Consider the following 24,710-nt stretch of genomic DNA (forward strand, 5'->3'; position numbering starts at 1 on the left):
ACTGTGTGCACTTTCACTGACATCCAGTATATGTAAGTTTCCATGCTTCTGCTAGTGCCCAAGAAGGTTATGCCTTTCAGTAAATGCATACCAGCACTATTCTTGAATGACAAGCAAGTGCTGCTATTTGTACCACATTTACTAACCGTCTTTACCGACAACTGGTTTGCTAAAAGTGGTTGAGACTGACTTCAACTAGAAAAGTAATCCGCAATATTGTGGTTGATAAATGTAGTTCCATAGTTTCGTATGCCCTGTGCACTTGAATTCTGTCTTTTATTTGTAAACTTATCACGTTGTAATTGTTAATGGAGACTAATTAACTAAGGAATGTTGTTTCCATATATCCAAGTATTTTATTCGACACATCGACGGGGATGCATTGTGTACTGAGAGTGAGAAGGAAAGAGTAATAAAATGCTTAGAGGCTGATATATAGAGCGTCGGGTTTGTGAGGTGAGTACGAAGCTCAATTTTACGAGATCAGATGAGATGTACGATGTGATGGTAGCTAGTAATACTGATTAAAAGTTGCACTCATTTCTGTATGTATAAATTAACTACAAACAAAAGAAGATAATTATCTAGGCAATTCTAAGGTTAATTCTCCTAAGCCAAATGGAGTGCAGTATCATATGAAATACATCAAACCTCTTAGCCGGTTGGTTCAACTCAAAATGTTTCCTCACAACCCTCAAATTCTCCACCAGCCTCCTATACTTCTCCTCCGGAACACCCATCAGCACCTCCTTCAGCCGCGAAATCTCCGAAACCTCAACCTTAACCGAAAACGCCTCCCACCTCAGCACGTCGCTAAACGGAAGCGCATAGTGCTCCGATAGAATCACCGGCACGCACTCGGCATAAATGGCCTCAACAATTCTAGGGCTGGCCACTTCATACCCGCTAGGGCACAGGCAAAACTTGGACTTGAGCACCATAGAGTCGTAGTCTAGGCCTTTGGGGAGGTATTCATGAATTTGAAGGTCTTTGTCGCGGTTTTTCCAGTGAGCCAGGAGGATGGGCCTTATCGGGCCGTGCAGGCCGCCGGCGAAGAAGGCAAGGTAGGGACGCAGGGTGTTGGGCGGTGGCGGTGAGATGAGCTTGGAGGAGACTGTGCCGCCGTAGAGGTGGATTTCAGGGAGGGAAACGTCCTTTTGAGGGTTGAAGCCTTCGGAGGTGTTGGCGTTGCAGAGGACTCGGATTGATGTGTTGAAGAGAAGTGGGTTTCCTTCTGACGCACGGGGTGCCTGAGAATATTTAGTGGGAAAATTTTCATTTAATCTCTTGTAAAATAAAAAGCAATTCACTTTATCATGAAAACTAGCAAATACTTTATGCCTCCCTTCCCCCTCCAAGTTTTTTTATCTTTGGTTTGATTTCATTTTTTATCTTGACCCAATTAATAAAATGTTTCAGTTTTTATTTGTTACATAACTTTGCATATCAATCATCAACATCAAAATCAAAATGGAAAAAACTATGACTCTAAGATAAGAGATAGACTTATATGAAGCCATTTCACCAGCAACATGATGTTTTGGTCCAATAATGCATTACTATGTGTAAGTTTCACTCCACATAAAAATTCATTATTAGACCAAGACACCACAGTTGTCTGTGAACCCGTTATATGTAAATTGTCCTCCTAAGGTAGTCCTCATGCACTTTGTCTTCTCATTGGCGCAATTTCTAATAATGATAAGGACTATTTTAGATATCAATTGACAATTTTTAATTGAGTAATGTTAGAGATACTATCATTTTAAACCACACTTTGTAAACCACAAGATGTGATTGTTGATGGTTGGTCAACTTTTTAAAAATTCTTTAAATCATTAAAATTGAAATACACCCATCAACAGCCACTTTATATGCTTTACAAAATATAAATTAAAAAGATGCTTTCCTAGCATCACCCTTATTATCAACTAGAAAATTTACCAACAATTCTTTTTTTTATAAAAGCAATATTGAGAAAAAAATTAAGCAATGGCGTTGAATCTATAAATATAATATTCTTCACTACGTAATTACTAATTATGGTCTTTCTCAAAAAAATTATTTATGATAATATGAGAGCGGTATACCGATTTCTTTTTTCTTAGTTTCAAACAATTTTGGTTAATTTATTTTCAGTAAGTTTAAAGATAATATGGAAGGGCCCATGCCAAATAGGACCTTTTTTGCTTCTTTTTCTCCTTTGTGTGATGATATCTATATTGCTCAAATTTAGAAACTTCCTTAAGGTCCCAAGACTTTTCAGCCCCATTGCAGACACTACTAATTAGATGACCATTCCACTTTTATACTTCCCCATGCCTCAAGTTGCAGCCACAGAAACTTCAAACCAAAACGTCATTTACATCCTTCCTACCCCATAACTATATATCCAAGCATGCCAAGAAAGTTCTCATCGCCAAAGCATATCACAGAAGCAAAACAAATCAATTAAAGGCATGAGAGAGAGAGAGAGAGAGAGAGAGAGAGAGAGAGAGAGAGAGAGAGAGAGAGAGAGAGAGAGAGAGAGACTAACCCAATCATGACAGGCGAGCATGAAGTGGTCCGCCCCAAGAGTCCTATTCCAAAAGGGGTGCCTCACAGAAACCATCCTTACATAATCGGACACAAAGTTCCTCAGAGGGGTGAGGTCGTAGGTTAAGGGCTTGTATAGGTATTTCACCATCCAAGTCACGCTAAAGGGCATGAAGTAAACATGCGCCCTCTGCGGGTTCTCGGTCTTGAACCTCCTGCCCGCTGCCCCATTCTCCATTTCGTGTATGAACCGCCCTTCGATGGAATATATGTCCTTGCATGGGCCGTCGTGGGTCATCGGTGGGTCCCCCTCCGAGTACACGTACACTTTGAATTTTTTCTCCATTTCAGTGTAGCTCCTGCAGTCCAAATGCATGCGTTGAAATACAAAAAACTTTGAAGGGTAGATGCGTCAATTCACATTCTTCCATGATTCCATGAATGCACATGATGTGAAGGTAGCTTAAGCTATTAACTTCCGTAATTTAAATTGGGTACTTAATTAAACCATAGTTTAGAAGTCATAATGCTACATGTATTGCGGAATCATTGACGGCACATGTAACATCAAAATTATTTAAATCCTACTCCTAATTATGAATCATGGCATAATCATAAATGCTTTTATCGATTACACAAATTATAACTTATAGATGTTAATAATTTTTACGAGTAAATTAATGTTAGAGACACGAACTTTTTAGATCAACTTTCAAGATACTAAGTTACTAACTGATGTGAACGTGTACATCACGCTTTAGACTATATTTATTCACATAATATACTAAATTCCGCAACACTTTGTAACCAAAATTGAATAAGTTGATTTCTCTAATAGTACACTAACTTGTACTAAAAATAGTACACCAACTATAAATTACATATATGAAGATAAAGTCAACCAAATTTGATTGGATGGAAGAGTTAAATTTCTCCAAATGAATTAGCAAAGAGACTAGGGAGACTAAGTTTGTAAATAAAGTTTTGAAAACTAAATAATATAGAAATTGATGATTGATTTATTACTCAAACATTGATAAACGTACTTATTTCTATTGGTGACACATCATTTGGTTTTCAAATTTAGTTTCTAAATTTAGTTTTCCTAACATTACCCATTAGCAAATGAATAAATTTTAAAGGAGGGCTCGCATGTATACTCGCCTAGTCCTGGAGAAATTTTTCTAGGTTCCGAGAACACTAGGTGAGCTGGTGTTCCCCACAAATAAAGGATTAACACGTGATCATAACTAATCATCATCCAACACCTGGCAAAAAATTACCTTCGTTAATACGTTTCGGCTTCGCAGAACAAATAAAGGATTAACAAGTGTTAATCCTTTATTTGTGGGGAACACGGAACCCAGAAAAATTTCTGTCCGGTTCATGACTCCCCTCTTTTTCAGCAGCAATCGAGTATACGGGCGAGTGAGTATGTGACGATGCAGAACACAAATGAGTGCGCACTCCACACCCCTATGCCGCACCCTATAGCTACCCAAACGGTGCCTTTCAAGCAAAGCATGCAGTTTAACAGCTTTATATTTAATTAATACGACGATCAATTTTCCAGAGATGTTCAGTTTTTTCTTTTTATTTTAATTACTAATTTGATCGGAAAAGGAAATTATGAAACGAATTAAGAAGGCGGCTTAGGCTAGCTTACTGATAAAACGCGCCGGGATTACGATACACGACTGATCCACCGGGAAATAGTACGTCGTCGTTTGGTGTTGACGAACTGTTCGGACTCGAAGCTGCTCTGCGAATTGAAGCTCGCGCTCGGGCGAGTCCCTGCTCCAGCTTTTGCTCTCCGCTCGCTTTCCGTTTGGGGATTTTGTGTCTCTGTGATCGATCGTTTCAGAAAGTAACAAAAAATTAAATTAAATTACCGATTTCAAAGTTTCAGAAATAACAGTTTTAATGTCAGAAGCAGAAAAATGAGCTAGCTAAAAACTACAGAAAATTAAAATGCAAAAGTTAGGAGAAAAATCTGATTCAATGGCGTTTCAAATTCTTGACTGGACGATAAATTGACGAAACTTACTAGTGACGTCTGATTTACGAAGTCGTTGCTGTGAAATCGTTGAATAGTACTGGATGGATCATCCGAGATGGCGAGGCGATGATACGCTCCCTTGAGCTTGCTTCGGAGCTGAACCACCGGAATCCATACAGGACTGTACCGATCTTGTTTGGAGTCGGATATTATCACCGGAGAATCGAAATGGTGGCCGCAGATCACCACGACGGTGATGATCGACGAAATGCAGAAACAAAGCAGTACGGACGCAGAGGAGTACTTCGCATGGAAGCTCCCCATCTCAATTTCTCTCTCTACAGGAATTGAATGGACTGTTTGGTTGCCAAGATTTTTTTTTTCCGGGAAAATATTGATATTTTCTCGCGCTTTCTTTCTCTCTTTCTGTTTGTGGCTCTTTGAATATTTGAAGGAGAGGAAGTGAAAGAACGTGAAGTGTACGAGCGTGGAATTTTACGGATTTAGCCCTCGACGGTAAAGAGAGAGAAGCCGATCATGTGCTGGCGGGTTGACCGTGCACTTGACTAGAAGTCTACAAGTTATGGATGGTTCGAGCGCTTCACAACTAATTTTTCCCTCCAAATTTCCAACTTTGTGCAGTTAATGATTTTGCTTCTACTTTCCTTCCCAAATCAGCAAGTGTGAGAAAAGACCGTTGATGGATTGAGCCTACATTGTGGGACCCACTAGATCAATGGTTCCCTCTGAGAAAAGGATGGAGAACAACGTATATAGAACGGTTTTACTATCACATGATATTATTTTGTGGTGCAATAATATGTTGTCACGTGTCAATTTTTCTCTAAATAACAACAGTGATGATGATCGATGAACCTGTTTTATCTAAATTGCTCTGCTAGTGTAAGTATAATTTAGTCTAGTGAGATTTTGTAATTAGTACTTTCTTATATGGTAACTTGTTTTTCATTTGTTAATTCACTTAACATATTTACACATAGAATACTATAAGATGTAAACAATGCCAAATATTTAGTTAGAAAATAAAAGTTGGGGTCATGCAGCTAGGCTTTGGCATGAATCATGCAAGTTTGCACGTTTTACTTAATTAAAATTCAAATCGTTTGTTTTCTATTCAAGCCATCTAAATTCTTTGGAATTTAAGGTTAGTTTGAAGTCTTCTAGTTGTTGTATATAAAATTATAAATAAGGTTTTTAGAGATCTTTCTGGGGATGCTGCCGCATACCGCGCTTGCATGCACGAGTGATATTAGTCGGCAAAACTAGCAGCGCATTAGAAGGAAACAAATCATATCTTGCTTCATTGTTTTTGTTGCCCATGAGCCGCATGCATTGGATAAGGGTTTTGGTTGTTTTTTCTGCATCAAACATCATTTGAGAGCAAACGTTTTTAGCAGCCCTGAGTGAAGAGAGAGCCTTTTTTTTTTCCCAGAAAAATCAGTTTGTTATTCTTGTGTTTCATTGAGAAATTTTTATTTTTTTTATTTACTGATTTTTCATTCACTTTCATTTGAAATCAATTAAAATGTATCTTGTGATTTTCGTAATTGGTTGATTTCAAATATTATTTCATCATACATACATTATGTATGATCGTGTTAGTATCTTGCCAAGTTCGGGAAGAAGGTGATTGACAATCACGTTATTGTCACGTCACTTCCACTCAAGACTGAAGAGAGATTGAGCGTCAAAGCGTGCACAATAATGCCTACTAGTATGTATGTCTAGTTGACGAGTTTTGTAAATCTTTTTTGTATTTGATTCTCTTAGTGTTTTTCCTGAATTGGAAGCTCGATAATTTTCTCAGTTGTGGACTTTGCCTAGTCGTTAAATCTTACATCCGTTGTGCATAGTTTATTTATCTATTTAAGTGCATTAATCGAGTTTAATTTCAAAATTGAATTTGGATTTACATTGAATTTTTTAAGTTGGAACCTATTTCCCCTCCCTCTCAGTCAACCTATTACCTTCCTAGAACTTTCATTTTATAACAGTGAAAAGGGAAAAAATACGGTCAACAAAAAACCAAATAAAATTTCAAAAAATTGGAGATTGCAGAGTGGAAGGAGGGAGGGGATTGTGTGTGAAAGGGAGGAGAAAGGAGATGGAGTGGAGAACGGAGCGTGAAAGAATAAGTATGGTATAAAAATCATGGCATAATCCGGAGCGATTTTGGTGGGGAGCGATCAGCCTAACAGGGTCTAAAATTTAGGGGCTTTTAGATATAGGTCCAAAACCATAAATGACTTTTAAGAATGAGTCAAGTTATCTAATTACATGTTTTTATTTCTTTTAGGCTTATTATATTAACATCCCAAATTGTTGACTAAACCCTACATAGTTAATACACCTCACATTTGCTTTTTCACTTAAAAATTATCTGAATATACCCCCACATACTTTCCCATAATACCCCCACATCCCACATTCTCAATATACACCTTATATTTTGAAATCATCTTAGTATAGTTTGCATCAATAGAAGTCTACCTTTGTTAAGTAGGGTAACATCAGCAATGGCTTCATTGTGTATTATTGATCGATTTGTCATTGTTCTCTTAGGTTGAGCTGCTTAGAGGTCAGAAAGCAGATAAAGTGGAGGTCACTATACAACCTGAAGAATTGGATGATATAGAGACCGTTTTGCCTGCAAAGTAAGTCCGAGACATGAAAAAAATTGAATTTTACTTTAACAATGTACCTTAGCAGCAGCAGATAGCTTATAACTAGTGTGTCGCATTTAACAGGTACGAAGAAGCAAGGGAGGAGGAGAAGATGCGAAGTCAGAAGGAAGATTTCAGTGACATGGTCGCAGAGAACGAGAAGAAGAGGAAACGTAAGCAAGACAAGGAAGGGAAAAACAAGAAGAGGGACTTCAAGTTTTAGGCTCTATCTCTATTGTTATTACCAATTTATTGCTGGATGGGAAGCCAACCACCCTCCTGACATTGAGATTTTGGTGCCGGTGTTTTTCCGAGAAATATCATATGTTTGCTCTGCTTGTACCGCTTTGATACATACTTAGTGATCTATGTCGTAATACAAATACTCACTTTTTGTCATGTTAATTTGTAATCCTTCAGAGTAAATCAATTGCAACATAAATCTAGGAAGAACTCCTAAAAAGTTCCCCACAAAACTTGTTTTATCGAAAAACATTTTAGACAACTTTTTTTCAATCAACATAAAAAATATGAAGTCTTACCTCATGTGAAGCTTCCGAAACATTTCATGTTCCATTCGTCAAAATTTTTTTTTCTCAATCAACATGTTTGTAATTTTGTTCAACAATAGAGGGTGGGAGAGTTTTGATAGTTGAGAAGATAAATAATACGCTAAAAGTGATTTGTGATGTACTTAGAATTTTTTCTTAACCTAATAAAGTCAAAATTGTAATTGCATAGTGGGGTAAATAAGTCATTTAATATTAAATTTTAATATGGGGTGCATTCAATATTTTGTAGGGTGCTAATATAAAAAGCCGAGTTATACTCATTTTATATTTTTTTTAAATATTAAAAATCAATTAAAATCTTTTAATATTATGCATTTTTCAACTCCAAAAAATCTAATTAATATCTTACAAAAAAAAAAAACTAATATACTAACATAAATTATCTACAACATTCTACCTTAACTCAAGCAACAAATATATGAATATATATTATACATGTAAGCGAGATATGAAACCTAACTAAAAGGTAGGGAAAAACATAATATACCTACAAGCAAGACACATTAATTTGTGACACGTTGATTATAAAAAAGAATCTATTATATAGATAGATAAAAATAATTAACATATGATATAGGGTGATTATAAAAATTAAAAATAAAATCTATAAATGAGATTTAAAGCAAGAGGAAGAACAAAAAATAAAAATAAAAAGAAATCAAAGAGATAATTATGAAGAAATTTGATTTTTATAATAAATATTATCATTGAATAGATAATTATTGATAATTAAATAATTAAATTTAAGGAATTGGACTTATTTTAATAAATTTGACTATTGATACAATTGGCTAAAAAAAGGGGACTTATATCAAGTTTTCCCTAAAATATTTTAAGGGGTCTCTAAACAAATTTTGTTATCTAAAATATATATAGCAACATTGTATTTGAATATGATCGGAAAAAAATTACATAGTTGAACACGAAAAAAAAAACTTATGTGGGATCTACTGTAAAATCTCACATCGTCTAGGGGTGAGGATCATGTAAGCCTTATATGTATATTCTTATCTCTACCTAGCACGAGGCCTTTTGGGAGCTCACTGGCTTCGGGTTTCATCGGAACTCCGAAGTTAAACGAGTTCGTGCGAGAGCAATATCATGATGGGTGACCCACTGAGAAATTCTCGTGTGAGGTCCCAGAAACAAAACCGTGAGGACGTGGTCGGGGCTCAAAGCGGACAATATCGTGCTACGGCGGAGTCGAGCCTGGGATGTGGTGGGGGCCCGGGCCGGGATGTGACAATTTGGTATCAGAGCCACTCTGCCGTTCGGTGTGAGTTGGGCCACTCTGCCGTTTGGTGTGAGTGTGCCGACGAGGACGTCGGGCCCCTAAGGGGGTGAATCCTAAGCTGGGATGTGACAATTTGGTATCAGAGCCACTTTGTCGTTCGGTGCGAGTGTGCCGACAAAGACGTCGAACGCCTAAGGGGGGTGGATTCTGGGCCAGGATGTGACAATTTGATATCAGAGCCACTTTGCCATTTGGTGTGAGTGTGTTGATGAGGACGTCGGGCCCCTAAGGGGGGTGGATTGTAAGATCCCATATCGCACATGAGTGAGGATCCTGTAAGCCTTATATGTATATTCTCATCTCTACCTAGCACGAGGTTTTTTGGGAGCTCACTGGCTTCGTGTTCCATCGGAACTCTGAAGTTAAGCGAGTTCGCGCGAGAGCAATCCCATGATAGGTGACCCATTAGGAAGTTCTCGTGTGAGTTCCCAGAAACAAAACCGTGAGGACGTGGTCAGGGCCCAAAGCGGACAATATCGTGCTACTGCGGAATCGAGCCCGGGATGTGGTGGGGGCCCAAACCGGGATGTGACATCTACAACTACAATTTAATTTATGATTTTGCAGCAAAGAATGCATGAAGAACCATTTTAAGTGAAACTTCAATATTGTACCTTTTTAAGGTTTTATTCATTTGATTTTTTAAGATTGAACTAATTGTTGATCATTTAGCAATGGTACTTATTTTTGTAGCTTTCTTATGTATATAATAATATTTGAAACTAATAATTAGCGTGAGTTTTAAAGTTTGTTTTAGTTATTGATTTCTAGCATCAATATATTGTTAAAATATTTTGAAAGACAATCTTAAGAAGGCCCCATTTATATATTTCACACAAAGCCCCAAAATCTCAAAGAGAGTCTAAACATAATAATATGGTAATATTAGCATTACCCCACAATATATGACAAAACCCTGATCATCCATGCATCAGAAAATAAAACTCTCCTTATCCACGAAAAAATTAAACAAGAAGAAATAGAATAAAAATTACATTTGTATGGGCTATCAAGAGGACAAATCGAAGCATTTTATAGCGTTGAAATTACCACGACCAACAGATGTTTCCATTGAAGAAGATCATGTCATCAAAGGAACCATCAACGTGCAGTCCAAATTTGTAGTGTAGGGTCTCTCACCAAGGAAGAACTTAAATAATTTGGCCTGAATAGCAAGCTGCAAGTGAATACTAAACACGCCGGCAGCAGTCTCGGATTTAAACTTGGAAAGCCGATCACGTTCCCCGAACCCCACCAAATATTGCTGCCCCCGAATGACTGTATTCTGTAAGATGGTGGTGTTCTTGTGGCCCTGATGAAACGGTACTATCGAGCTGCTCAAAGTCGAAACAGAAAATGTCGTCTCTTGGTCAAGGGCGGAGCTAGGATTTTTTTTCTTAGGTGGACTAGCTGAAAATAGTAATATAAAATCATAATATTTATTTTTTGCATAAAATTATATAATAATCATTATAAAAAAACAACAATATAATATAAACTATTCTTAAAATCATAACCCTAACCGATAAATTCAAGGACTATATAAATAATTAACCTACTAATTAAATGAAGAATAAGTCAATAAAGTCATTAAGAACATACCAAATGTAACATTCATTGGAAAATCGCAATAGAAAGTAAGGAATTGTGGAGATAGAGATTTAATTGTGGATTTAAAAAAAAAAATTATTTTCTTGAGTAAGAAGCATAAAAGCTAAATTACGTAGAGTAAATGATCTTTTTCTTTAGAGAATAGGATAAAGGGAGACTCGAGATGGAACTAATTTATAATTTTTAGCATAAAACGTATTATTTACTACCTATCCTCTAAATATACATTAAATAATAATACGTATTAAAATTGAGTAGGCTATAAGCATAAGTTTACAAAAGAATAATTCTATTCACAAACCCATTTTTACCTCCAACATAGCTTTATTAATTTTTTGTCGAACAACAGAAAATTGAGAGGGGTGTGTGAGTATTAAAAATGAGTGCATGGATAGTACTACTCTTACAAAAAACCTCCCTGGACCACAACCCACCTTAGCCTTGTTGGTGGCTACGCCATTGCTCTTGGTACTGTGCAGTTACTTGGATGCCAAGGTAGTCTACGGTAGCCCGTTTGTCAGGGTTTATGATTATGATGCCGAGGTTAAGGTTGTAGTACAGTGTTGTGGGTGGCAGTTGTGTAGTTGAACTCGGTCAGAGAGGCATCCGTGACGCTAAATTTGGGATCTTCCACCGAAGCTAAAAATTCAAGGGGTATGGTCAAGATTAAAAAACATATGAAGACGGCGAAGAATGAGATGAGTAGCTATTCTATTAGTGTGGGTCGTTTCTCCGGTGCATAGTTTCCAGAGGACATAGTATGTATATGGCTGAAGGCTGACGAAAAGGCAAGAAACTTTGTAGTATAACGTTTCAGATTAGAGAACTCTGATTTATTGATACAAAGGACGAGCAAAAGGGTTGCTTTTATTCAACCTACTTGATGAATGGTTCGATTTTATAGTGTAGGAAAGAGTACGGGATTCCTCTTTGTTTAGGGACAACCTAATTGAATAGGATTCCTCATTGTTTACAGATAGCTTGATAATAGGATTTGGTCCTGGGTTTTCCGTTTGGGCCATATTTCATGCAAGTTTTTTTTTTTGTTTTTTTTGTTTTTGTTTTTGGTGCCCTTTATTCATTACAAATTAAGTCATTGAATTTCTAGAGTATTAAGTTTTTTTTCTAAAGTCTAACCTTATGATGAAGGGCTTACGTGGGAAAAAAAAAACCTCATTTATTCAATCCTTCCATAATTTTTTTTTTTTTAATTTGGCCACAAAGTCCGTCCCACTCCAGCATTGCTACCATGGGAAGAGACTTTGAGGAGAATTTATTGATAAACAAGAAAAATACAATATGTCAGGGGAGACATGAGACCAAACCCAAACCATTAAAGAATTCATAACAACAATTCAAAACCTCTTTTAACAAAACCTATAACAAGGAAGCTTAGAAAGGTTGTGAGAATAAGTAGCTGCAGCACAATGTGGGCATGAATCCCACCAATGGACACCGGGTTGATCAACACCATAATTGGCCAAACAATCAACAACTTGATTACCCTCTCTAAAAATATGAGAAATATGAACATGCATGGAGTTCACCGACAAATTTCAAGTCAAATATATAATTTTATAACTTTTAACTTCGACGAGATTAAACTTATATCTAGGTCACACTTTACCTACAAAATATGAGAGCCCATAATATGAGAGCCCATAGTGAAATATAATCATCGAAAGTATAGTAATCAATTGAAGGTACATGACCTAAAACGTACAACTGCACATACCGTGTTGCAATAACTTTTCAATTTTTTCCACGTTGCTAATTAAATAACTAATATTCTCTAAAAAAAATTAAATAACTAATACAGCGCAGTTGTTTGTGAGATAGTAAAAATTTTATTTACTCAAAAACACAATTGTACAAATTCTAGCATAATTGTACAAAACCCCAACTTAATTGGCATCACTTCACCAGCCTCAGATTAAGCCTCCGGAGCCACACTGAATGCATCACCATATGCAACATATCAAATGGCTTAGCAGGTCTATTGATCACAAAATGGCGCTGCACTTGCATGACCCTCTTTTGCTTTCTCACATATTCATGCTCAGAAACTGATTGCAAAATTGCCTTCAGTTCTGGTATCCTTGCCACCGGAACATGAACCGAAAACTTAGACCAATCAAGCACATCACTGAACGGCAACGCATAGGAATCAGAAATGATCACTGGGACACAGCCTGCATATATGGCCTCAACCACTCTAGGGCTTGCAACTTCATACCCGCTAGGGCACATGCAAAACTTGGTCTGCGCCATTAGATGTGTGTAGTTTGAGGTTTTGGGGAGGTAGTCATGGACTTGGATTTCCTTGTCTTTGTTTTTCCAGTGCTTGAATAGTACCCTTCTTACGTCTCCATGATCACCACCGGCAAAGAAAGCAAAGATTGAACGGTTCTTAGGGGGATGGGTAAGGAGGGGAGAACCTAACTTTCCAAACGGGATTTTGATTTCGGGGAGGGGGACATCTCGGACTGGTTGGAAACCTTCTGAACAATTCGCATTGCAGAGTACTCTAATTAAGTTCTTCAAAATTTTAGGGTGTCCAGCCGAAATATCAGGTGCCTGAAAATGCAATCGAATTATGAGTATCGTTAACTAACAAAGTCTTCAAATTCAAATGTGTTAGTATTCACGTTTGAGTGATATTACATTTACCAAATTTACTGATCATTAATCACAGCGGTACATGTACAAGAATCATGTGAAACTCACGTACATAATTGAGTTTTTCCTTTTGGGTAGATGCAATCATCAGTAAATATGGTACAAATAGTTTTATTGATTAGGGTTAAGAGATATGAGATGAAATCTGAATCACAATTAAAGTTTTGGTGGTATCACTATTAAATCAAAATGAAAAGGTGGAAAGAAAGAGTGGCATACCCAATCATGACAAGAGACCAGAAAATGGTCAGCTCCATTGCTTCTATTCCAGTATGGATATATCTTCGATATGATTCTGATGTAGTCCTCGACAATGTTCTGGAGCCGGACACGAGAGTAGCTGGTGTAAGGCCTGTAGACGTATCTCACAATGTTGACAACACTGATGGGAAGAAAAAACGCGATGGCCTCGTCAGGGTCTTTCGCCACAAATGGGCTATTCCCACTCAACTCAAATTCATCCATGAACTGGCCTTCAATGGAGTAAATGTCGTTCATTGGCCCTTGGTGGAAGAGTGGTGGCTCTCCTTCCTTGTACGACCAAATTCGAAATCTTTTCTCCATCTCTATGTGGCTCCTAACATACACAAAACGATAACGAATCAATTATAGATATTAATTGATGATATATGCTTAAGAGTCTAAGTAAATAATAAACATTACACTATATGTAGCACCTGATATAACTGCAAGAAAAACTATACGCATCAATTCGAAAAAAGCTTCAATATTGCACACACAAACCCTAGGCTTGTCCATATATATGGTGAATAATATCATTTCTAATCCCATTTAACAAAATTGATTACCTTATGGTGTAAGATCACCTTTTGGTGCCTAGGGTTTTTGGCTACGCCCAAGATCCTAGATTTTAAACTCATTCTAAGTGAAAAACCGATGTAGTTAGTTTACTGCTTGAATTTCAATAAACTTTTGTAATTGTGAACGTACACGCATGGATTTGAATCAATTGTAGATATTTATAATTTCAATCATTCTACAGTGCGGTGACTTGAAGTGAACAGCACTTGCAGTCAAGTTTATTGGTGACATATCAACAAGTGTTTGGTTTCAAAAATATCAATGACATGCCCATATTTAAAAAAAAAAAATGTGGTTAACCACATTATAGAAAGAAAAAAAAATTATGTTATTTAACTTATGAGTTTAATGTCGCATCCTAGTCCGGGCCCCCACCACATCCTGAACTCGATTCTACTGTAGCACGATATTGTCCGTTTTGGGCCCCGACCACGCCCTCACGGTTTTGTTTCTGGGAACTCACACGAGAACTTCCCAGTGGATCACTCATCATGGGATTGCTCTTATGCGAACTCGCTTAACTTCAGAGTTCCGATGAAACCCGAAGCCAGTGAGCTCCCAAAAAACCTCGTGTTATAGAGATAAGAATATACATATAAGGCTTACAAGATCCACTCCCCTGAATGATATGGAATCTTACATTTAAAAAGTGGTTCGATTATTCTTTGGAATTTCAGAATGTAATGCCAACTATCCTTGAAGAAGGATCGACCTACTACGTAATTAACAATTCGAAAACAAGGCAAATTTAGAAAAGCATTTTGCCACTTTGGTGCCCGTGCCCTAGAATCCATGGAGAGTCTGCAACTGCAAATTATGCATGCTTATGTTTCTGCATGCAATGTCACATGCAGGCATGCACTGCAAAAGACTATTCTTAAAGGCCTAGCAGAATGGGGGACCTCTGTAAATCAGAATCCTATACAGTACACAAGTCGATCAGAACTAGGCCGAAGAATTTAAGGTTGTGACAGATGAAAAATTGCAGCTCATAAGTCCACATCTAAGTACAACATTTGTAAATCCAAAACATTTATTCCTTATACAAAATAGGTCAAGATTTCAGTCTGTGAGAAATTGCGCCAGAACTGTGTAAGCACAAAAGAGGCAAAGCTCATTCAGTTAATGCCTATGGTGCACCACTACATCACCCATGCTACGTTTCTGCACACCCTAACAATGGCACACCTAGGGAAAACCCGAAAAGTGATGACTCTCATCTTACTTTTTTAACCTATTAATTTATAGAACATAAACTCCAAAATTAACCAAGTAACCGGTGCATCTGCAATTTATAAGCCCAGAATGGGTATTTTCAATTTTTATGAATTAAATGGGAACAAGCTTAATGTTTTTGAATTTAGAACAGATGGTTAACGGATCAAAGGAACGGCTAATATGTATAAAACCGAGGGCAAGGCTTATGCATTGCAATTTATAGGCTCAACTGACTGAGTTAGGCATGTGACCAATCGCTTCAGAGGGAACGGTATTACGAGTTGAACTCACCACATAGCAGTGACATAAGGGCATTTTTAGCCAATTGAATTCCTTCGTTTACTATACCTGCCAACATTCAAAGATTCAAGGATACTTTTGGTATTTTGTTATTTCCGCGTTATGTTAGGTTTCCTAGCAAGTAGAGTTGTAATACATTATTATAAAAACATCCTTAACTTCATGGTGCTAGGTTTTTTATTTTATTATCATTCAAACATCAAACTTTGAAATTTTCTCAATTCCTAATGGATTTTCAGATTGCTAGTAGATTCTTACTTAGGGTTTTCGTTCAATTTTCCGTAGTTCCTTGGCTAGTGGAACATTTTAGGGGGGAAAAAAAACAAATGAAGCATTTTTATAGCAACTGATTAGGAGGCTATAATTTTACCCAAAGTGGTTAAACCCAAAGACCAAGTCTAACAAAAGAGAAGGAGAAAATCTTAACTGATGAAAGGAATAAGGGTTGATGTAAACCGATCCTCTTGGAACAAAATTCTCCTTCTTGTATGACGTATAGCTTCTTGATCGAGCAGCTTCTCGTATCGCGTCTCTTGCTCTTGCCATCCCATCTTCTATTTTCTCAAACTGGTTCTTCTTCACTTGCATCTGTATGTAAACACAAAACAAAATTGCAAAACCCACCATTTTCCTTTATTTGTTTCCTTTCATTTTTTGGCCAAGAGACTCAACAAAGACTAAAACCATGTCATATAAACGATCTCACTACATTTTCTAAGTGAAAAACAAAATTATCAATGTATATTGATCTTATATACTTTCCGTAGATCTTTATTTTTTTGTTAGACCAGTGGAATAGAATCACACATATATATATGTTTCAGAAATTCTCTCAATGCATATAAATATCTTGCTGGATAATTGCGGAATAGCAGAATCACACAGCGAACGACCTGCTACTTACATATCGGAAGATTTATCCCGTATTAGAGAAAAACCGACAGACACACACACAAGGAATGTGATCACTGGCTAGCTTTCTGAATATATATATATAGGTTGTCCAACTTACAGTAGGCGCATGATCAAGAGCAGTACTATTTCTGCTGGCATTTTGGAGATCATTGTTGCAGTACCTGCCGGAGACCCGTTTGTGGTTTGAAACTGTGGAGTTGTGAGGAATTGGGAAATAGTGGAAATGGTGGTTCATGAAAGAGAAGAAGATGATGAGAAAAAGAGAAGGGTATAGCAAACAAGTGCTGGTGTAACCAGAGCCAGCCATGGCCAAACAATCTGGCCGTACACACTGCCCGCCCTTAAATAATGTTCTCTTTTGAAAGAAAATGAGAAAAGAGAAGGAAAATTTGAGTTAAGTCATTAGGTTTTGGTAGGACAGCAATGGTGGAATGAGGAGGAGAAGAAAGAAGTGGAAGTTGAGTGAAAGACAGTGAGTCCTATAGGCAATGACTAAAATCTTGGTAATTAGCTTGGTTTCACATGTAGGATAATTAATATGATTTTTTCTACATATTTTTCCTCAACTTGGGATAATTATTAATAGAAGAATGATTCCCTTTTGTTGATATGTTTCTGTATACATTATAATATGAGTGGTTGACGGGATTGATATGTTTCATTTTAGTATATGTATTAAAGTTCGAATATCGTAAATGGCGAGTTCGACATCAATGTATTTCTCATACTTCTTAGTGTCAATATATCGTTATATAAAAAAACAAATACGCATGTTATAATTTAGGTGAAACAATAATATTATGTGACTGGCAAATGACCCTTTACTACAGTGGTAGAAATGAGTTAAGCTCCTGCATGACGGTTTGGATTCAACCCATTGTAAGCTAATCTAACAATTAATCTAACAAAATCTATTGTTTGACAAAAAATATAAAAATTATATGACTGTGTTCTAGATACATCGATTTTTATCTTTGTTGAGATTTTGAACAAGTATTATCTTTTTTAAAGTAATGTCAAAGAATGGAGTGATAGAGCTTTCCCAAAAAAGAAAAGAAAAAAAAATGGAGTGATTGAAATCCAAGATATGACCATGCGAACAGCCAAACCGCGTGGCCATATCTGCAACGAACTCGACAAGATCAATAGGGATTAAGGGAATAAAAGGAAACATAGTTTGCTGGCCCAAGCCTAAAAATAGAGCCTGTACTAGAATAATCAAACGGCTGAATTGCTCTGCACACTAGGCATTCATGATGAGAAAACTCACATGCACTTACAATACCATATTATTTCAAGCCAATTACGTATTTATAAAATCACGTAGCGCAATGCAAGAAATGATTTGAAATACCGTCAAGCCAACATGACATCTCTGTGCAAAGAAACCAACAAGAGATGAATTGTGGGAACATATATTCAAAAGATATGCAGAGACGTCTACACACAAACATTTTAGTAACCAAGGAAATCCAACATCAACATGTTTATATATGCTTAACAAAGCCAGATAACAGCACAACTTCCTCTTATGTTGAACAAAACTAGAAAATTGAATAAGCGGTTCACATTGTAGCAAAGGAAGGTTTGCGCTGAAAACCAGCATCCGAATTGCTAGAGTAAAAATGCCAACGACAATACAAGTACCATCGATAAGAATTTTCGAGGGATGTTTGATTTGCAGTTCAAAAAGGAAAGCTATAGAGAAGATGGAATCGGACACAAGAGTGCATGATTCGGGGTTTTCTACCGCTTAAGAATCCCTAGTTTCACCAATGATGCTCTTATGTCATTTTGGGAGCATCCTTCACTTTGAGCCATATTGGGACTGTCGTCTGGAAAGATATGTTCTAAAGGATAGTTTCTGTTGGCATGAAGCTTACGAGCGCCACTGCTAACTCCCTTCAGTATCACAGTTTTGTGTAGCCCACCAAGCAAGCCTTCATAATCCGTGTCACCACTTTCTCCCACGAAGACAACAGCAGTTGACAAGTTCAAGCCCCAACGGACATACAGGTACCTGGAGACTAAATGTCAGTCATACGAAGAAGACGAAGACACTATAGATGCTATTTAATCCTTAAAAAGACTTGGCAGTGTACAATACAAAAGAAAAATAGGATCTCACGGGTTCTCAGGGATGCATTTATACCTGAGAGCTTGTGATCTAGAAGCCAACACAGGGATAACATTTAGCCTGGTGCCATTTTGGGAATATATAACGTGGCAACGGAGAGCCTGAATTCTCATGAGTCTCCGGAGTTCCTTAACAGGGGGAATCTGTCATGACATAAAAACGCCAAAAATAAAGCAGTTCTTCTGAAGCAGTGACCTCCAAAAGTATTAATGTAGTCATATGCAATTTGCAACACCAAATACCAAAAAAGTATAAAAATGAATTTCATTACAGAGACACACACAAGAGATATTACCAGTGCTGGATCTTTCACTTTATACGCATAGCAATGGTTAGTTGACGCTGATACATCTTCTGTAACAGTTTCGCTTCCTTTCTTTTCGTTGAAATTAGCGACCCAACGAACCAACGTCTTTCTCAAACCTTCTGCTCCCCAGCGGTATTCAATGTGTGAACGGTAATCTATGTCCACAACAAAGGGAAGCCCAGAAGGACTATCCTCAGAACTTGAAGATGGATAGTAGAGCTCACCACCGCTGTTACAGATAAAAGCATCAAACTGTGAAGGACTCAAACCTCCTGAGACCAAAAGAGTATGTATCTCAGATATGCCCAATGCTGTTGATAGTATAAATCCGATAGGTCCTGCATCTTTGTCCTTCTCTGTTGCCTCAGTAACCTTCTCAATGATTTCAGTAAACTCTGAGGTTGTATCACAATCCACAGCAATTACATAAACATACTTCCTTTTCCTGAATGCTGGAAATTTACCAGCCCCAGAACTGTTGTCTGCTTTCTCTGTGGAACCAGCCTTTTCACAAACACCTTTTGACAATGTCAAAACCGCATTTTGCTCCTTAATCTTCCCTCCAGCAGCATGGTCTTCAGTCTCTAAAGCATTATCAAGAGCAGCACTCCCTTCAGTTTTGTCGCCATCCAGTGAGAGTTTCAAGTTCAAAGATATATCTTGTATATCCCTCAAAGAATCACTAGGTGAATCGGGTTGTGAATTGTCAAAGTCAGCTTCATTTCTTTGCCACTGTGGCTGCCTTGGTTTGCAACTGGTTATGCGAGTTAAGTATGTCTTACAATGCTCTGGCCATGAGAAAAGGTGAATGTTTTTCAGTCCATTCTGCCTGCATCTTGCCCAAAGTTGCTTGTCCGAAACAAGCTTCAGAAGGGCATCCGCTATTGACTGCTGATCATGGGGGTCAACTAGTAGACCATTGTCAAGAACCTGTCACAATTCAGTTGTCCAAACTCGGTATTTAGTATTGATAAAAGTATCGATAACTTAACTCAACACAGCTCCAAAAGAAAATTAGAAAATCTTTCAATGGAATAGGAATGTTTTCCAGGTAGACATACCCGATGAATATCAACAGGACCCCCATTTTGTGTGGCAACAATAGGTAAGCCATGAGCTGCTGCCTATTCAACAAAGAATCTTCTGTTGGGTTTTATATAAATTAACATCTGAAATGTATTCCTTTGATAATGTAGAGACATGTACCTCAATTAAAGTAAGTCCAAATGGCTCGATGAAAGCTGGATTGATGAAAACACCCTGCCAAGAAATCAACAACATTACTGTATATCATGTAAAATTATTGAAACCGCAAAGTCCTTATCCTGTGACATTTATGCCATACAACAAAAACTCATTATAATTTATAAGTTTATAACCAAGATTTTCAGTATGCAATGCATTCCCCTCCCTCTTATGCACTCAGTATAATTTATTAGTTTATAACTCAAAGAAGTGATCTCTAGAAGCATGCCTAGCCAAATTTTGTACAACTGTGATCCTGACTATGCATAAATATCCAGAAGCTCAGGGAAAATTATATACCTACAAGTAAACTGCATGCACCTTTTAGGTGGTTAATCTAGTTGTAACACTGCTAATAAAAGATAAAAGTACCTTTGTCTTTGCTGCCAGACGGTAAATGTCAGGAACATCAGACTGCTTGTGGTGTTTCGGATATGCCACATGACCGTAAAGATCGTATCTGTCAATCAGCTTAAGAATGGAAAGAAGCACAGATGCATTTGTGCTGGACATTTCATCAATGTCATCACGGTTTCCCATTATCAATGTCTGTAATGACAGAATATATAAGTATCTGAATAATACATATATAAAGCACAATTTTTTATTTACAAAACGTGAACAAAGGAAGCCTCATATACTTGTTGTCAGCAGACTTATGAAATAACCGGTAAGAAGGTGCAGTTAAGGAATTTGAACATACAAGGTTAGCAAGTTCCCTCAGTGGGCGACACTCTCCAAATGCTTTGACTAAGGTCGTAATATTCTTTTTAGGGTCTGCCCTGGCAAGGGCAAGTATCATAGGCTTCCGCGGATTGGTAAAGAAACGCATGATCTGCCGATACAAAATCATTAGTTTTAACATTATAACCAAATATATACTGCAAGAAAAACAAGTATCTCAATCGATTATTTGTTATGAACAACCATACAGAAAAGGAGCATCATAAATCTATAATTTTTAAAATCCAAGCAAGGAGGATATGAGAAGAAAGAAAAGTTATAACCTCCGACCAAATTGGAGGGTCAGGAGAAGTAGAACTATCATCATGTCTTTCCCCTTCACCATCCCCGTCGCCATCATGTGGAATGATATGATGAAACTCCATTCCTGGAGGTATTACCTAACAAAAAAACAGGGGGGAACTGATAGTTAGTAAGAATAACATTTCTATCACTTAATATTTGTCCTTTTAGAGGAAAAAAGGCCAAAAGTTTGATAAAAATACTATGAAGAGAAAAATATGAGATACTTACAACCATGCGAGGCATAAACCTGCCGTAACAGCTTACACCCCTTTTGATTCTTGCTCTTAGTTTGCGTTCTAGTATTGGATCAAAGCCATCATACAAGCGCCATTGTGATTCTATCTCCTGTCTAGTGCTTGTGATAACAATCTCAGAGGCATCTAGGGTTAACTCCTCTGCTTCTATCCGTCTCATTATTTTGTACGTTGTATTTATTTCTTCTCTTGATTGACGTCCTTGTTTCAAAAGTTGTTCAAGCTTATCTCGTCCAAGTGAGTGACCAGTAAATACCATTGGGACATTCAAGGCACCAGATAAAAGAGCAGCAGAATCACCTGCATCTGCATAATGTCCATGAATTGCAACGGGCCAAACTGGTTGCCCACCTCCAATTTGCTCTCCCAGAGCTTTAGACATCTGTAGAATGTGGGTAAGTGCACCATCAACAAACTCAGGTATGTGAGGCCAAAGGAGTTCTTTTGGAACATATTTATCCCTTGGGCCAAATGGTATCCGGACTATATAAGCTCCACTACTCTCCCCAAGCTCCTCCTTTGAATTCTCAGTGTTTAATGGATTCAGCATTTCAGTTGGTTCCCCATAACTCCAATCCACATCTGGAGCTGCCACTTGTCTTGTTAGCAAATCAACCCGATAAACTCCAGGCATTGAACCTAAGGCCCTGGCAAGTTCTACTACATACTTGACCTGATAATGATGAAAACCTTTATACTCCAAAGCAAGTAATAAGGAAGCTTTTTAATTCCAGTTTATAAATGATTTCAATAGTCATCGACTGGATCCAAGTCAAGATCAATATTGTAAATAACAATTTATATTCCCAAAAGTTACCTGGCCACCAGTATCAGAATCACGACCAAGCTCCATGTTCTCGCCACGGATCAGGCCATGAAGGCTGCATGAAGAATTCTTGTTGATGAAATCAACGTTTAAAAGTTTAAATGCATAAAAAAGTTCTGCTCATGCCTTATTAACACCATGTAGAATTTCTGTTCTTTTTGTTGACTAGTCCAGTTCTCCACTGCATCAGTAGAATTGATTCTTTTCATTCTTCCTCCTCTAGTGCTATCACCACCATGAGCTGAAATGTCACCGACCGTGTCTCCTTTCTCTCCCTCAGACAAGTCTTCTGACATATCCTCAGTCGCTTCTCTCCTGCCTCGTTCCCTTTCAAGACGATGTCTGGCCATACGCTGAGCTTCTTCTCCCTCAATCTGATCAATTACAATTAGCAAAGAAAACACGAACATTTTAAAGCCAAAAACTTAAACCACCTCCCTCCTCAAAGTAAATAATAAAATAAAATCACTTCCTGTTAGTAATCACTTATTCTTTTTCACAAACACAAGTCTTCCCTTCAATAAATGGAACAATAATTAGCAACAGGAAATGACTTCCACTCCTATTTTCTTTTCTAACATGAATCAAAGGAGGCAAACCGGTCGATTGCCCTAGTGGTTAGGGCCTTCATCCTCAAACTCGTGTCTTGGTTTCAAACCCTCCCCACTCCCCTTGTGTAATTAAAAGTAATATCGCTTGTATTAAAAAAATAAATGAATCAAGGGAGAATTAAGAAACAAAAACAAAGGGATGAGGGTCGAAATCTTCTCGTTCCAATAAGGCAAAATCCTAACTGTGAACAAAATTCATTCAATGTAATCAGCAAAATCCGATTTTCGTCCTACTTTTAATATTTTTAACCATTTTTATTTTCATTTGCTCAGTTACGAATGAAAAAACAAACAAACAAACACACAATTGAAGCATTTAGCAGCTGAATACAATGAAATCAACAACAGAAAAAGTCAAATTATTTTCAAAGAAAAAAAATTATATAAAAGAACCTGCTTCTTTTTGCGAGCCAAATTCCAAATCCGCCAGCACATATTCTCCAACCTGGTATTCCTCTCCTCCGGACTCCTCGCCGTCGCCGCAGCCTGAAATCAAAACCACCGAATTAGCAAAAATTAATCAATAAAATTACGGAAAATCGAGACTTTCAAAAAATCCGAATCGAATCAACAATCGAAATGGCGTTGTGAATAGAAATCGTACCCGAACCCAGGAGCGGTGGAGATCGGTCTCATCGTAGCGAGTGATCACCTCTTCGACGAAGTAACGAGTCGGACTGAAACGGCCGCGTTCACGGAGGAGAAGCGACGATTTGGCGTCGTCAAGGCCCGGACCGACGTCAAGGATCGCCTCCAAGTAACTGTTCACCCAGTCGTTTCCCGCCATTGCAACGGTCTTGATCGGCTACACAGAGCCTGAAACAGAGTGCTCTGCTCACAGCTTTATATATACAGATATGGAGATTATAGAGCGAGAGAGAGAGAGAGAGAGTGTGTGTGTGTGTGAGAGAGACGGTTATGGTGATTTGCAGACAATGACGGAGCAGAGAGAATTTTAGAGAGAGAACGGAGAATTTTTACGCGAGTACGCGATTTCTCTGGACGGAAAGAGAAAAGGTTTTTATTTATAACTTCTTTTTGAAATTTGGTACCTGACTTTTCTCCAGCAGGACACTTCATGAATTTACTAGGCTATCCCTCTATATATATATATTAAATCTCATAATTTTATAAAATATTATGTTAAAAATATAAAGCGACATAAAGTCCATAAAATATCGATTTTTGAGAAATCTTTCTTAACATTTCTCTTGAAAATTTGTAAGTGAATTTACTTATGTGACCTCATCTCGTATTAGAGCTTGTTTGATATACACTCATCACTATACTACAAATTAAACAATTAACCTGACACCTGTCATAGCTACATATGTGACACATCCTAATTCAAGATGTTCACCTGATTTCGAATCGATTAGAGTTAAACTAAATTGAATTTGTGTGAAGAGGTTAACGTAGAGCTATAACACGTGTCCAATTATTATTAATAGAACTTGTAACTTTAATTAGTGAATAAATTAATCGATTGGTGTTTTTTAGGTACTTGTACCTATAATTAGTTCACTTCACACCTTGCTTTGTACTAAGACGACCTTGTTTAGAAGCGTTTTTTTCTAATACAAGAATATAATTTGGTTTGAATTTGTTTTTAATGAGAATTAAATATAAGATTTATTATTAAAAAATAAAGATAAATATTATTAAAGTATAG

The 24,710-nt window shown here is 37.3% G+C and overlaps 4 protein-coding genes and 1 long non-coding RNA gene across 5 annotated transcripts; 1 reads left to right on the forward strand and 4 right to left on the reverse strand.

Moving 5' to 3' along the window:
• Positions 1–502: 502 nt before the first annotated feature.
• On the reverse strand, positions 503–4,970 carry LOC103456218 (probable glycosyltransferase At5g25310). Its single transcript, XM_008395886.4, has 4 exons — positions 4,583–4,970; positions 4,202–4,380; positions 2,537–2,894; positions 503–1,250 (listed from the first exon to the last, which is right to left on the reverse strand). Exons 1-4 carry the CDS (start codon positions 4,856–4,858, stop codon positions 585–587), a joined length of 1,479 nt encoding a protein of 492 aa, XP_008394108.3. The 5' UTR covers positions 4,859–4,970; the 3' UTR covers positions 503–584.
• A 2,119-nt stretch (positions 4,971–7,089) lies between these two features.
• On the forward strand, positions 7,090–7,383 carry LOC103400257 (uncharacterized). Its single transcript, XR_003769384.2, has 2 exons — positions 7,090–7,209; positions 7,303–7,383. It is a non-coding gene; the product is annotated as an uncharacterized lncRNA (long non-coding RNA).
• A 2,782-nt stretch (positions 7,384–10,165) lies between these two features.
• LOC103400258 (uncharacterized) lies at positions 10,166–10,702 on the reverse strand. Its single transcript, XM_017322805.1, has 2 exons — positions 10,687–10,702; positions 10,166–10,494 (listed from the first exon to the last, which is right to left on the reverse strand). The coding sequence occupies exons 1-2, from the start codon at positions 10,700–10,702 to the stop codon at positions 10,166–10,168; spliced, it is 345 nt and encodes a 114-aa protein (XP_017178294.1).
• Positions 10,703–12,609: 1,907 nt separating this feature from the next.
• Positions 12,610–13,943, reverse strand: LOC114821299 (probable glycosyltransferase At5g11130). Its single transcript, XM_029093338.2, has 2 exons — positions 13,594–13,943; positions 12,610–13,272 (listed from the first exon to the last, which is right to left on the reverse strand). Exons 1-2 carry the CDS (start codon positions 13,936–13,938, stop codon positions 12,610–12,612), a joined length of 1,008 nt encoding a protein of 335 aa, XP_028949171.1. The 5' UTR covers positions 13,939–13,943.
• A 4,432-nt stretch (positions 13,944–18,375) lies between these two features.
• SPS (probable sucrose-phosphate synthase 1) lies at positions 18,376–23,825 on the reverse strand. The gene is given in 13 exon segments (NM_001294100.1): positions 18,376–18,649; positions 18,782–18,909; positions 19,062–20,003; positions 20,135–20,197; positions 20,280–20,333; positions 20,691–20,867; positions 21,022–21,153; positions 21,326–21,442; positions 21,576–22,274; positions 22,419–22,482; positions 22,554–22,801; positions 23,432–23,524; positions 23,643–23,825. Coding segments are annotated over 13 exon segments (3,174 nt in total).
• Positions 23,826–24,710: the final 885 nt, after the last annotated feature.

The sequence above is a fragment of the Malus domestica genome, chromosome 15 (assembly GCF_042453785.1).
Source record: "Malus domestica chromosome 15, GDT2T_hap1".
Classification (NCBI taxonomy): domain Eukaryota; kingdom Viridiplantae; phylum Streptophyta; class Magnoliopsida; order Rosales; family Rosaceae; genus Malus; species Malus domestica.